Source organism: Adelges cooleyi, unplaced genomic scaffold (assembly GCF_023614345.1).
Source record: "Adelges cooleyi isolate 19-005CV unplaced genomic scaffold, UGA_ACOO_1.1 ACOO_flye_CR_arks_rails_tigmint_CR_PRNA_376, whole genome shotgun sequence".
Taxonomy (NCBI): domain Eukaryota; kingdom Metazoa; phylum Arthropoda; class Insecta; order Hemiptera; family Adelgidae; genus Adelges; species Adelges cooleyi.
This window is the reverse complement of record NW_026096053.1, coordinates 1,840,353-1,856,153: the sequence shown is the minus strand read 5'-3', so window position 1 is coordinate 1,856,153 and position 15,801 is coordinate 1,840,353. Positions and strand designations below refer to the sequence as shown.

The 15,801-nt window shown below is 30.7% G+C and overlaps 2 protein-coding genes across 3 annotated transcripts in view; both read right to left on the bottom strand.

Annotated features, from left to right (window-relative positions):
- Window positions 1-15,801, bottom strand: part of LOC126840652 (uncharacterized) — a 140,985-nt gene that overhangs the window by 109,358 nt on the left and 15,826 nt on the right. The gene's annotated exons all lie outside the window — the stretch shown is intronic.
- Window positions 38-15,433, bottom strand: LOC126840648 (glutamate--cysteine ligase catalytic subunit). Of its 2 annotated transcripts, XM_050576523.1 has the most exons (13): window positions 15,345-15,433; window positions 15,086-15,260; window positions 14,881-14,990; window positions 9,673-9,858; window positions 9,069-9,241; window positions 2,470-2,624; window positions 2,339-2,401; window positions 2,050-2,246; window positions 1,803-1,974; window positions 995-1,192; window positions 758-925; window positions 516-697; window positions 38-435 (listed from the first exon to the last, which is right to left on the bottom strand). In XM_050576523.1, exons 2-13 carry the CDS (start codon window positions 15,233-15,235, stop codon window positions 261-263), a joined length of 1,929 nt encoding a protein of 642 aa, XP_050432480.1. In that variant the 5' UTR covers window positions 15,236-15,260; window positions 15,345-15,433; the 3' UTR covers window positions 38-260. The 2 variants fall into 2 exon arrangements, with proteins under 2 accessions (XP_050432480.1, XP_050432479.1); XM_050576522.1 differs by having other exon boundaries at window positions 15,086-15,426.

Sequence of the window (15,801 nt, the reverse complement as noted above, 5' to 3'; positions counted from 1 at the left end):
AATATTAAACAATTTACATTTAAAAATATATATATATATATAATTTATACATATATATTAATAATAATGAGCTACTCGTATTCCCAGACTTCCCTAGCATCTCACATAAATATTTGATTTAAGTAGTTACATAAACACAATATTATGTCATAATAAAAAATTATTCATAAGTGATAGAGTAAAGAAGTATTACATTTGTTACTAGCCTCATAAGTGTATAAATTTAAATAATATAAAGGTAATGGAGGAAACATTGATGTTCATTGGGTACACGAGTATACCTTCTGAACGGCGGGTGGAATTGTTTCTTTCGTTTTAGAATTGGCTAATAAACAGTCGCCTAATAACTGGGGGCACGAAATGCGACCTGATTGAATCCCGTTGGCAGTCATTAGAAGATCGTAGTTAATTTCCTCGCTGACTATAGAATCTTGCCTAAAATAAAAATAAAATTTGAGTCACGTAAACACAATTTTGATGTAAAATAAAAAAAAAATGTTGGATTTTATATTTACTTGTAGGCCGGATGTTCTGTGATGAATCTACGTATCCAGCTAGCAGTCGTATCAATTTTACAGGATGCACGTTTTGAGATTAATTTCAAGTACTGCTGTATTGTGCAATGCGTGTCGGCATCAACTTCCATGCTCGAGAGGTAACTGTGAATTAGCGGTATTAGGCCAGGAAATTCGCCACTCTAAAAAAAATGTTATATATACATTTATGGTGACTTTATGATTTACTGTTCCAAACGTACCTTTCCATTGATGATCTCGTCTATGGACATAAGCGTGTACAAAGTGTCATCAGCGGTACCGTTGACCACGCCTGTAGCTTTAGACGGTGAGGTAATGTTTTTGCGAAACCAGAATTTTTCTTTTTGAGCAGCTGATTGCTTTTGAGCATTACGCATATTCTCATCTACCTGTAAGTTATTTAAATAATAGATATTGTATACGACAGGTCAATAGTGATGGTTATTAAAAAATTGCACCTTGCTTATGGGAATGATGAAGTTCAATTGATACGACAGTATCACCCTGGTGAGCAAAACGACAAAACATACAATGGCGGCGTTCTCAAAGTCCGTCAGTTGCACCTCGCATGGTCTAAATTCGACCCGCCAACCGATAGTCGACTGAGGCGGTGGCGGCTTGAACCTCATGGTCTGCCAATTCGTTGACTGAATGTTCTGCGGATAGAACATAACTTTAATAAGATATAATTAATATTTTTATTATGGTAAAATATAGGAAACGCAACACATAAACTTAATCTTTTCAGAAATTATAAGAGAACTTGGTCTAATGCCTTTTTTAAAAAGTTTAATGCTAGCCAATTTGATATATTAGTCTATTGAATTAATTTTGTAATAAATATAAAAAATCAAAAAAAAAGTCCATTTTCCTAAGAGTTGTAAAATTTAATTTTAAAATCCAAAATTTGCTCTCATACCCGATTCTGGTTTAGTCAAATTCATTACAACTAGTGTTGCTTGATAATACAGTACTTAGCAAGTGTCTCAAAACATCATATCTTTGGTTTTTGTATCTTATTACCACTGAATATTAACATGATGGCGTTATTGGACTTGTTTATAAATAATAGGAACTTTTTGCATAACCTAAAACTATGGTTAGCGGATAGTAATATTGTTTTTTTATAATGTACGCCAATTGGAAAAATAATATCCGCTAACCTAAACCGTACATACTTTACGTTACGCCAAAACTCATTATTTGAAAAATTACAATAGCGCTGTTATGTACAGATATTTTTAATTTTATAATTTTTTAACAGACTTCGAAATGATCCATTTCAACGGTGTCGTCCTGGTGTACTTTTTCGCTAAACAGAGATACGGTGTCCCTGATGAACAGGTGAGCCACATGCTGAGCCATCTGATGGTCTATATTGGCATTCTTGAGCTTTTTGTAGATGTTCTCGTCGTACATCACGGGCTCGTCGTTGAATCTACGGATGACGACACATACATTAAAAACGAACAATACGACAAAATTAAAGAGTAACGAGATCGTGACAACTTACTCCTCCCCTTGACTTGAAAGGTACAGCGAGATAGAGTCGTAACGTGACTTGGGTATGACAAACTTGTCGGTGGTCAACGGTTCCAGACCACGTTCCTGTCGGGTTCGACAGTCCACGGATCCCGATATAACGTCCCAACGGCAATCCACTTCGGTCAGATATCCACGGAACACTGGTGAAGCCGCCGTCAACGCCAACTATACATATACACATGGTAAAAAATAAGTAACTCCAACGATTTAGCATAGCAAAATGCTTGATATATATTTTTTTTTTAACTTTAACTCACCAAAATCGGACACAGTGGGGTTAGTTGATCGTACAGGGTTCGCGCCTCTCTGATACAACAAGCCTGAAACAATACGAACCAATGCATTAAAGTACTCCGGTAGTCGGGGTCTAACGGGGTTATTCACATACTTGGAATGTCATCTGCAAACAGCAACAACCCATGCCAAAAGCCATGGCGTCCATGTACACGTGATCCGGTAGAGCCGCGTTCAGGCTGTCCATATCGCCTCCCATGCTTTTAAGGTCTTCTTTGAACGGACTAGGTGTGTTTTTGTCTTTGAATACTACAACGAAAACGGATACGGTAACCACGGGATAAACTGTTAATTAGCTAGTCTAGTTTGAAAAATAAAATTTCAATATTCTATAATAGACGACAACGGGGATGTGGTGCGAAGGGAAATAGTCGGTCATAGTCTTCGCCATATTTTGATGAGAAAATACGTTTAACGTGCATAAGAGCACAATTAGGAAGGTGCTTGGGTGTACTTAGCATCCGATCATTTTAAAATAAGCCCCCTCAAAAAAAAATTCGTTTAATTCTTTCACGCCGTAAGTAACGATCAGGCGAGATTTTCTAATATTATCATCCTGCTAACACGAGCGCCGCTCCTGCTGATAATGCGTTATAATTTATAAAGTTAAGTAAATTTGGTAATTTATAAAAACAAAAATAACATTTACATTTATCCCGTGTGTATGCAATGGGGGGACGACGGATAAGGTTAGTATTTACCGTAAGATATTAGTGTTACTCTTAATAGGGCTGTGTGGACGAGAACTTATCAAACTGGTGTCTTTAGAAATGAAAAAATGCAATAAAACTTTTCTCACTCCGTACCATTCTTAAATCATAGACTTGCGGTATAATTACAATTTACATACATAAAAACTGAAGTTTACCTAAAACATACAGTTTGGTTGATTCTGTACACGCCGAACCGGCTTAAATATAATAATAAATTAATTGAAGACTCCTCGATTTTTTTTTTTCAGAATTAACTATGTCGTCGAGTTTCCGCATAAAATGTTTCAAATTAACGACGTATACATCATGTAAATACACGCTCACTTTATATATAGAAAATGTGAAATGGTGCGTTTATTCTTCTTTAAAAAAGTTTTTCTAGACAATATTTTTTACGGTTAGGCGCAAAGATGGTAGCAAGCCAAAAACTCCAACGCGCGAAAGAAATATTATGAAAAACATTAAAAACACAAACTGTTCCACTTAGAATGCAATAGTAAAAGATATTATCGTCTACTATGTTTACGCCTATAGTAAGTAATAGTATTACTAATTACATAATTTATAAAAAGCTTAAAATGAATTATGACTATTTTAGCTGGATAATTATGTGGATAGTTGACTTTTGTAATTGAGGTACCTCAGTATACAACAATTATTGTGGAAAAAAACGTCATACATATACCACTTTTTAAAGAGATACTAGTAGACTATTTTTCTTAAAAAAAAATAACAAGTACGTATAATATAAAACTCTTTTTCGTTTTGTTTTTTTTTTTTAATTATATTATCACAACATTTACTATGAGCCATAGAGACTAGAAGTATTTTCTACTAATCGTAACAGTATTTCTTGACAACTTGACCAATAATGAATATGAAAAAAAAACTTTCAACTGGTTTAAAAAAATGTACATTAAAGATTTGATTTTGAATCAAGAATCAGTAAGCAATTTCCTATAACAAAACTCTAAATTAATGGTAGGTGTGGCCACGGTCTCTTAAAAAGAAATTCAACTCACAAAAAACTATTTACCGATTTGAAGGAAAGCACCGTAAGTAACGGCGATATTATTATAGGGTTACATTCATTATGTTGAGTTTCTGGCATTAGTCGACTATAAAACTACCAACAGTTGTACGCCAAGGAGAACCCGAGCAAATAAGATTTATCACGATAGCTATAATATACTATATTATTCGTATTTGCCGACATAAATATATACACGACGGGTCGTTACTGTTTCTCAGCAAAGTACAATGACACGAAATTACAGTTCGCAAGAACTAATACAACAACTCACTTTTTGTGTCAACAAAAAAAAACATTAAGTAAAAAAAACGAGTTGAACATAAACACAAGAACGCCGAACAAACAATAGTAATAAAAATTAATAAAAACTCTAAAAGACAAAAGATACAAATATTTCTTGACTTTTAACGGTTTTTCAACAAAAAAAAAAATCCAAGTCGGCAATTTGCAAAAATAACCGGTAAATTAACTTGATCCTAAACGTATCCTTGTTTTTTATGGAGACCAAAATTAGAATATTCTTTAAGTGCTTCAGTCGACCATCCTTTAAAAGTTTAAAATGTCAAAAAGAAAATATAATTATATCAAGTAGATACTTGTGGTGTAAGCCACAAGTGTACGCCATTTATTTTACGGCAATTTTCTTTGGATGATTTGAAAGCGACAATTCGTACAGAGGTGGCACTAATCACGAGCGAGACACTAGAAACTTCCTCGAAAGAATTGAAAATTGCCTCATAGAAGACGGACATCACCTTCCTGGCCTCATTGTTGCTACTTGAAGTAAAAAATTGGCATACACCCACAAATATGTTACATAAGTAAAAAAAATTTTTTTTGAAAAATTAATATTATTTATTTTTGCCTTTTTGAAAATGTAAAGTGTTTTCATGGTCGCCCTGTACTAATACTTATTTAAGATAATGTTTTGATATATAAGTCATATACGATATATTATATATTATTATACAACACTCAAAACAGTTGTTGACTATTATTGTATTACTGAATCTACTTTGAATAAATATTATATATTAAACAAAATAGCCAAGGACATCTGTATCGTCTGTTTGACGTGATCAAAGATAATTATAATTTTATTATTTCAAAAGTAATTGATGATGGAAAAGCCATTTAAATATTTCAAAGAGACAACAACAGTTCTGGTAAAATACCTTCTTTTAAAACTTTAAAAGGAAATACGGGCGATAAGAGTTATTTTGCAATGGCATTGATCATATGACAAGGTCAAATAAATATTGGATTGTGGATAAGTCTACCAATGTGTAACGACTACCGAGAGTATTGTTTCAAAGAACAGCGTAGACAAGTACAATTTCATGATGAATGCGTTTTAAGTATATTTAATTGCGTCACGAGTGTATTATATTAAATTGTGCTGTGATATAGAAGCCGTTTGCACAACACAAGATAAATATTATGTCCTTGGTTTGATGAAAAGACTGATTATAGGCATATTGTATAGGCGATACCTATTAACATAGTGTAATTATTTGTATCCTTATTAATATAACCGCACGAGTACAACATCACAAAATAAGATAACACCATTTTAAATGTCGCTTGTAACAGAGATAGAGCGAAAAAATTAGCAACGAAAATCGTCTGTGAAACAATAGCTTTGAAAAAACGGCCAAATATCTAACAGGTTGTTATTCGTTTGAGCAATGCGCATAATATTACAATCATTTGGCGATTCAAGTGCAATACATTTTATTTCTTTGTTCAAATAAATATAAACTTAACGAAAGTCAAGTGCGGTAAACACTTATTATGTGTGACAATTATAACCGGACAAAAATAATAATAATAATATAAATAACGATCCATTTATGTTTTAATTAGGACTACCCCACAGACCACGAGGTATATACATCGGTAATCACCGTTATATCCATAATACTATAATAATATACAAGTGGTATTAATACTACTAAATTGGATTTCCACCAATGTTATATTTGAATATACACTATACAACAATAATTAAAACGGCACCAATTAAGTACCTACTTCAAAGAATGTCGCCCAGTTAATTAAATTACTAATAATAATTCCGTTAATACAATAATTTACGTCAACGATAAGATTTTAAATATTATTAATAACAATTATATAATATGCGTTGTTTGTTTTAAATACAATCGTAAGTAGTTTCAGAAAACAATTGAAAATCGTTTTATATGGTAAATAAATCATCAAATGTGATCATACCAGTGATAAATTATTTATGAGTAATAATTTTTCAACCGTTAAGATAACATAAAAAGCTTAAACATTGAATCGTATGCATATATATTAGCCGTTGTAGCGTACGGATTAGCCGATAATAAAAGTAGATAAAGGTCATTAATATAACTCATTATTGTCATTACTTGGTTTGTTTGTTTCAATGGGTTTATTAACCACGTAGAGAACATTTACTTTTTACAATTAACACATTACGAAAAAATTGATAAAAATAATCAACTCCACGTAAAATATTGTAATGAAATGATTTTTGAAAAAAAAATTATTTGTTTTTATTAAATTGAATAGTAACATTATAATCTGCACAACAAATATACACATTCAAATTTTTCATAATTATTGTAGTGTCGAATAACGTTATCAGAATGATGCGAAAATTATTTTTGAGAGTATTAAAAAAAAAGACCTAAGTCTACGATTCTCAAGAAATGTGAATATAATTAGGAAAGTAAACGAAGGACAGGCCCCTCCTTTCAGAAATGCAAAATATATTCATTGGAGAATAATTATATTCATTCAACAATAAAAAATATTTTTGACAAACAATGTGCTTAAACCTTGATATTTTATCATTATTAAGAATTCATAACCAGAATCACGATTAAAAAAATCCCAACACCGAAGCTAAAAACAATTTCGATCTAGAAGACATTTTTAATTTTGAAAAAATACACACCGTATTGGGTGTGAAGATATTTTGGTGATTAAGTAAAAAATTAAAAATGATTAGTTGTCAAGTTCAACTACTCTTCTAACAGTAATTTTCGTACTGAATGCTTGCATACCTAAGCACTTTTGGATAAGTTATAATTTAAGTATATACATGTGTGTGGCCTTATCGGAATTATAATAGGTATTTTAATGGTTCACGTGATACAACTTACAGTAGTGTTAATGTTGATAAATTACCAATATACCTATTATTATACTAATTACAGTGTATCTGTGTTACCTTCGCGGTAGTATGAATAGTTTTAATTTTAAATTGCTTTAACTTTTTAAAATAGAAAAACGTATATTTTGAATTTGTAGGACACGCTGCTTATATATTTTTTCCATTAATGGAGTTGCCAAGAGATCAAGAATGAATAGACAAGGACCGCGGTGAAAGCTCGTGTCCCTAACAAATAAAGATGCTGAATCAGAGAAAGGTGTATATAGAAACGAAAGAGTTGATTTAAAATAGTAATTATAAAGAAACAGTATTCTATAAAAGTAAGTGGATTCAATAGAAATTGTATAAGAACAAATAACCTAGAAAAGGCGCAAAACAGTGTGCAAAAAAAATTGATTTTAATTTGATTAGAAGTGGTCATTATTTTTTGACGTTGTAGAAGACCAAAAAGTAAAATGATACACGAGTTTGATCCAATTAGATTGGAACATTAATAATTTAGTAAATGTGTACTGTTTAATTGTAAGAACCTGTAACTTTTAGTGAACATCGGCTTCCAACAAAATTTAGTTAATAGGTCAACGAACTCGTCTTATTTTACAGAATTAAATTTAGACTATCCATATTGGACGACGTTTATTAAAAATTTTGTTCAAAGAACATCATAAATCAGTTATAACTAAGTAAAAATAAATATTATAAAATAAACGTTGCACTTATAAAGTAAACTGATGTTTTAAAGCCAACCTGATTAACCTGCAAAAAATTGTCAAGAACGAAATCAATTTAAACCTAATTATTCATCAAAATAATAATATATTCCCTATGTTTGCCCTTTTTTAAATAGCTACTCACTTCCAATTACACTAAACGGTTATTAAAAATATTCTAATACAAAAATATACTTTTAATTATAAAATAAAAGTAATAAATCATTTATTTACAATTTTATTTTCCAGAACTATCAAGAGGGGCCCGGAAAAGCATACCTACTCTAAAAAAAAACGAAAACTGTTTTATGTGTAAAAAAAACACCTAATCATGCAATAAAAAATACCTTAATATGCACCTGAATTTTTTATTTTTAATATTTTTATTATAGTTTTATAAAAAAAAACATATTTGTTTAAATACACAATAATAATTTATTAATTCTAAAAAAAAAAATATTACTTTTTTGAAAAACCAAAAATCTAACAGCTTACTTGTACAAACAAAATAATTGTAAACTTTTATTTTTCTTCTAGCAATATGATTTTATACTATATTTTTAAATTGTTCAACTAAAATATTCTAATTTTCTAACAAAAATGTCTTTCATATTGTCATTATTTTATCGGTACATTAGGGGTTACCCAACATTTAAAAATCACAAAATATTCTGTGAATGTCGAAAATGTTACAAAATATGCGAAGTGCAATTTTGAATTTGGATTATTTAGTATATAATAATTCAAATTAATAAAAGATCACATGCCTAACTGTTTTTCGAACATGCACGCAAACTCGTTCAAACATGAACCGTAAAACAACTATGATTATTCAGAGGGGGTTTTTTTTATGTATTGTATTGCTCGACTCGACTGTGAAACATCAAGCATCTTCAAGGACGTATCATTCGGTTTATTTAGCTTTTATAACAACGACGCGATTGTTTTTCAAACTACTTTTGCTAGTCGAAATTAGGTACTCGCTTTACAGTAGTAAATAAAATAATATAATAAGACGAACATTTTTTTTTCGTCTGGTACTTAAACGGCCGAGATGGGATTTTTACTCACTTGGAATGTTAATGGCTACACGTTCTCCTCTGCGCTGCCTGATATTGTTGGTGAGCGTGGAAAACCGGGGATGACCTTTGTAGATGGCCGAATCTGGTATGAATAGCGACCTTGACGAACCAGCGTCGGGCGTCGGCTTGTCGATCGGCCACGTGAATTCCGGACATCCAAGCCTGCACACAAATGCGCCCCATGCGTGCAAATTTTGTTATATCTGTCTGGGCCATCTGAAACTACAAGCCCGCCAAATCCAGTCCATATAGCTTTCAAAGCTTCTGTTCTTCTGGCCCGCCCATATCGTACCCTACCGTTATGCGCTCCCCGGCAGATTCCACAAGAAACGCTCAAACATTTTTCCATCCGCAAACGATTAAACACTGACAGATGAAAAGTAGGACCAAACGGATTTATGGCATTTTTTTTCCAAGATATTTAATGCTCGGTAAACGTCTGATCAAATTATTACCTACATCAAGCGGACCCACGAATGGAAAATATAACGGACCCCGTGTTACACCCCCAAATAGGCATTGAAAGCGTTTTTTTGGTATAGAAAAAAATATAAATGTGTGTATACATTGTACAAAAAAAAATGTTATCGCACCTGGGAAAATTGGTTATGGTCATGAGCACTTCGTCGGGCCCAAGCAACTGTTGCGCTTCCTCTCTGCGGTACCGCATGTTGGCTTCGACAATATTAAAATGCGCCAAAAGCCCGCCGTACGGTTTACCAGGAGTGCCTTCGATCATGTACGCACCGTATTCTGGCCTCCACAAAGATTTTACATTGCTGAAATGGGAAAAATATATTAATAATATACACCAAATTATTCTTAATACACGTTAAGGTCTCGTTAATAAGTTCTATTCAAAAAATGCCTATGGCCTAGACAACGGTTATTGATCCGGGTGTCCTAGTTTCAAAAATAATCTATCAACTGGAATCAACAGCTATTAATCAAGCTAGAGTTTTCGAAAAATATTATAATGGCACGATTTTAACATAATACATTTTTCCTAATGAAAAGGAATTGATAACGTATTCAGTTTTTCAGCGTACTATCGTTAATTAGCGTTGCGTCTTACGTATAAGAACAAAATGGAAATATCGACAAAGACCTAAAAATATAGTTTTAGAAATACTTAGTCACTTTTATACAACCATGTGTTAAAAAAATGAGAAATATAATAATTCAATGACGTTATGCAGAAATCAGACGTCCCACAAATCTCTGTCAGGGTATTAATTCAATGTTTTACCAAAATTAACTATTTTTAATTCATATTATGTTTCAGTTATGTATATATATATATATATATATATATAGGCATACAAGACAACATTTTATTGTTATTGCCACAGTTTTGGTAACATTTTACATAATAATCTGCGTTATTATTATTCTCATCATTAATCTCATACGATTTTTGTATCGAATCTTGGTTAAGAATAGTATTTCACGTTACACAACGTTTAGCCCGAGAAGTTATTACGGTTTAAAATTATTATTATTGTCCACAACCCAAACAAGTTGTCCTTGAATAAGTGGAATCCAAAATATAAAAACTGCGGGTTAGTAGTAAAAAATTAAATATTATATTCTATTTTATCGATCGCCCGCCCGTTAAGAGTTATGCAAAACCCGTACGCGTATATATATATATATATACGTTACATGCGTTATAGCTATAAAAACGAAAAATATATAATCGAAACAAATGTAATCTGGGTTAAGGTGTAATAGACAAAGAATAGTTTACTGCTTCAATGAATCACCATTGCACTGTTATCTTAATAATTAACAACGTTTTTAGTTTAACTGCTTAAGTAGATAACAAATTATTTCCCTGCAATATACTGTAAAAAAATAAGTTAAATTTTGTTTTATAACACAAGCATTGAACTGTGTATAAAAAATGAAATTAAAATAAATAAGAACGACAGAAAAGGTAATATTTACTCAGACTTATAAATAGGTATTATAAATAGGAAAAACCGATCACGTCAATTAGAAGGTGTGATAAAATATGATTTAAAATACGTATTATTAAGTATTGGAGATCTTAACAACTAGTCCCTATAATAATACATAATCAACAATATTTTCTGTATGAAGGATTAGAAAAAGTGTAAGCGAAAAAAAAATTAAGAGCACGTAAAAAATCAACACGGTTATTTATTAAATATAAAATAATAAATGCGCAATGTATAAAACACATACAATTTTTCGTTGGACGATACCACAAATAAAAAATAAAAATTTAATACGTTGTTTGGTGGTGTGCTCGTTAACACGCTAGAGTCTATAATATAACAGCAGTCAAATTATATGCAATAATGCTAATTGTATACCTGGTTTTTAGGTTTATTTATTTCCTAACAATCCACAATATAATGTTCACTAGCAAGCACATAATTATTTAATGTGTCTATAGATTTTTTTATGGATCTTGTGAATTGCATTAAACTGGTGTGTAAAAACCCGTACGCAAAATTAAAAAAAAAAACTTTTTTATTGGCCATTAGACCATAATACATGATACATCATAGAATCTTAGGGGCCATTATACAATTCCTACCTTTTGCATTTTTTTTAAACAGTTTTCAAATGGTTTTAGGTCATTTTTAACCTAAAAGGCCAATGCAACTACAATGTAGGCTCTCGCCTCTTAAGCGGGAGTGTTGCAAACATTTTTTTTTTTTTTTAGGATTTATACATATCGACATTTTATTTAATGCAGTAGAGGTAAATAACGATTAAGTTACCTAGCGAAAAACATCTGGAGTCCAAATACAAGAACAATAATGGGAAACATTAATTTATAAACAATTCGTGCTGTTTGCTTAATTTCTTTATCATTTGCCGCATAGGTTAAAAGTTATCGTATTGTAATACATATGTATATCATATGAGCGTTGCTTTGAGGAACGCACCTTTTAACAGCTAGATTAAACATTTTTCGTACTTAAAACGAAACGAACTCTCTTTTGTAATTTATAAGTACTCATATGTTGTAAAAATAAACCAAATTATAGGTATATAAAAGCGAAATTGTGGATAGAAAGGTGAGCACTCTCTGTTTTAAACTACTAAAGAATAAAACATTTTTATAAAAAAATGTTTTTTAAGAATTCTCTTAGAAATAATATATGACGTCTACAATTACAAATTTTAAGCTCTTTAACACTTTGAAAAATAAATTTAACAGCATAACGTAATCGATGCGACCATGCTAATTTTATATATGTTGAAATAATTACTATTGATAAAAACGTTTCAATCTATTCTCTCGATAACTTCTTGAAGTTATACATTCGTTTATTTTTTTAATTATCCGTAATATAAAATCAAGGTTAAACTCTTGAATAATGTTTTTTAAACGACTCAGTGGAGAAATGACCGCACCGTGCTTCTATCGGAAAGCCAAATAATACAATTTTAGCTTGATAAAAAATTGTATTTACATTTGTATATAGAGTACCTACTATGTTTTAATTTCAAGCTAAATGTTAGCCTCGGCGGGCGCACAGTTCGAATGATATGCAATAGAAACTTTTAACATATATATATATATTAACATATTATAATATAATATGTTAATACATCATGTCTAGCGTTATTTATAAATATTATATACTACTTTAATGTTGCTGTTTATTTAATAATAGATTTTTTTTTTAAAAACAAGTAAACTTCATAATAAAATATTATGCTACAACATAGAAAAATAGTCAAGAAGCATCGATAGATATTTTTCATTGTGATGGAGGGGGACAAAACTGGGAAATTTCCTAAAGCGTGTGTAATACGAAATAAAAAAAATTGTTTTCAACTATAGTCAAAAATAGAAATCGTGTAGGACGAAATTAAAACTCATCGATAAAACTTTTCAATGATTTAAATTGAAAACGGCTATACAAAACATACTATATAGGCCAAATAAAACGAATTACAGCCGCTATTAACTGACGTGTGAACAAAAGGTGAATAATTAATGATTAAACTATTGCTCGATAGTTAACCTATGCAATTGAAGTCAATACAATAAGAAAAGAACGTTAGGCCAACATAGTTCAAATTTTATGTCGACACTTTTCTACGCTAGAAATGTTACGCTTACATGGACATTTTTTTTAACATTGATATCAATGAAGAATACCAATCAAACATGTTTTACTAAAGTGCCTGTTGCCTATTGTATTGTCTTTTTTTCTAGCTATAATAACGGTATTTTTAGTCAGTTTTACGACCTCGGTGGCATAGGTTTTTTTTACTTCTATGAACAATATCCTATTATTATCTACTGTTGATGATTATACAAAGGATAATAATTTAGAATCAAATGTATATTTGAATAATCTATTACCTATTCTTCTATCAGAGTAGGCAACAGTTTTTTACATTTTTTTTTATATTAATAAAATATTTAGCTAAAAATGATGCGCCACGTGTTCAGAGTAATTTCGAAATAAACGAAATATTTTTTTTTATCTTATTAAAATATTATTATACGTAATTTTATGCAAAAAAAACCCACATCGATTTTATGATTCGTTGGACAATTTAATTTTGTTTCCATAAAGTAATTATAGTATAAAACACACGTGATAATAAAAAAAACCTTACATAACCTATATATTTTGAAATTTGAATTTGATAATTTTAAATTAATGTCATAGTTTAGAAATTGAATAGAATAAACCGAATGCAGTCCATTTTCTTGTCACTTATTAAGAATTTTGTTCAATAAAAATATGCTTTAAATTATTAACTCACGCAAGTATACAAATTAAAAATCTAAATTATTAAAAGGCTTATACTGAGAAACTCAAATTTTTCTGAGTGGAACTCGGGATTTTTTTTTTGGTAAAACAACTTTCTTTAAAAATATAAAAAAGGTCAATAAAATTAATTTGGTTTTAAACTTGATAAAAAGCTGATTGCTAGAATTGTTTTTTGAAATAACCGGCAACTCAGCTGAGCTACTTTATTGTTAGCTAAGAAATCTTATGTGGTACATTTTTCTTTGAGATCAGCTAGTCTCACTACGAGTCAGTAAAAAATGGATAGTGAGGCTGGGGTCTTAAGGAAAATATTATAAAAACATTTATTTTCTCTAATTGTTATCAAACTGAATTTGAATGGCAATAATATGTTATGTTACAGAAGTTATTATTATAAGCATGTAAAAAATAAGGATCAATACAGGCCATTGTATTATTCATTATCGACCGAGGTGGATCCATTTATCTGAAGGAGGAAAATAAAGATAAATAAATGTTAAATCCTCATGAAGACTTTTCAAGTACCATTACTCGCTATACTAATTGCTTATATTTTTTTATGATAACGATTAACATAATATAACTTGGCCAAAATCTATTGATAGTTTAACTGCAACTACATTTTGTCTTAATGACTTATTATAAACAATAATTAGTTGAAATGGAGAGAACCAAAAGGTTACAAATGCAATTAAACAAGATTTTGGTCATACAGCGTTTGCTAATAAATTGATTTTCTATGTGTATTTATTATACAATTGTTCATCAATTTTTCAATGAGGTATTGTAGGAAACTGTTGAACGTTACCGACAAGAACACATTGAAAATAAAAATTGTATTTTTTTGCCTTGTAAAAATGTACTAATATAAATATTGTATGCTTTTCAGTCTTACAGCTCGAGTTACTTTGGTAGTTGAACAAAATCTAGTATACCTACCAAAGTTATTATCGTAGGTATAATGAAATATTACTTAACGACTCGATATGACTATTAACTTAAATTTAAGAAATTTAAAACACTTACTCAGGATCTTTTAATTCTTTTTGATTTAATTGATGTAATATTTCCTGGGCGCATAGTCTAACTTTAGCGGTTTTGTTGACATGGTCAAATTTAACAATAATATATTCAACCTAAAAATAAACATATTATCAAAATGAGATTTTGCCTTTTACGGAAAAACAAAACTTTTAACGTGTGTTATTCGCGCAACGTTTTTACTGCTCACCTCGTCGCCCCATTTGAGTATATCTCCTTTGCGGTCCATCAATTGATGATATAAATTTACAAACTGATTGATACCATGCTGTCGTACATGATCGGCCAATTTTTTTGTTTCTTCCCAGGAAAGTGGGTGCCCTTCGGTTAAAAGTCCCATAATAATTTCTCGTTGTTAAAGCGTACTGCGTGCGTGTGTACAAAAATATATATATATATATATATGATAATCCTCCAAAAAAAAAATCGTAATTTTTTTTTTTTTTTACCAAACCGGCACCGTTCACATTTCAAGTCACACTATCACAGTAGCAGTGCATAGGCCACACTGCGTCTGCACACTGCACAACAGTTCGCACTTCGCGTACGCGGGAGAACGGTCGACCGGGAGGCTAAACTTATTATTGATAACTAATTATTGATAACCAAAGTCTGAACAACAGTAAACAACGACTTTAGCGGTTTATTTTTGAACTAATAACTATTTTGGTTGAATCACAGAATAGATAAAAGCAGAAGAGTCACTTTTAATGTAAGCAAAAAAATTGACAACTAAAAATAATAATGTTTAGATACATAGATTAAATATATATGTATTTAATCTATGATATAACATTATAATGGTGTAGCCTTAAGAAGATGGCCGTCGCGTTTTTTCGTGATAAGCATCTTTCCCGTGTTAATTTTTATCACTGTCCGGGGGCTTGGTTGAATGTCGGCAACATA

Excerpts from the sequence above, each read along its gene's own strand:
- LOC126840648 (XM_050576523.1), bottom strand. The coding sequence starts at position 15,235 with ATGGGACTTTTAACCGAAGGGCACCCACTTTCCTGGGAAGAAACAAAA. Across the intron at positions 9,242-9,672 it reads ACCATAACCAATTTTCCCAG|GCTTGGATGTCCGGAATTCA; the intron begins GTGCGATAACAT and ends ATTTGTGTGCAG. Across the intron at positions 698-757 it reads ACGAGATCATCAATGGAAAG|AGTGGCGAATTTCCTGGCCT; the intron begins GTACGTTTGGAA and ends CATTTTTTTTAG.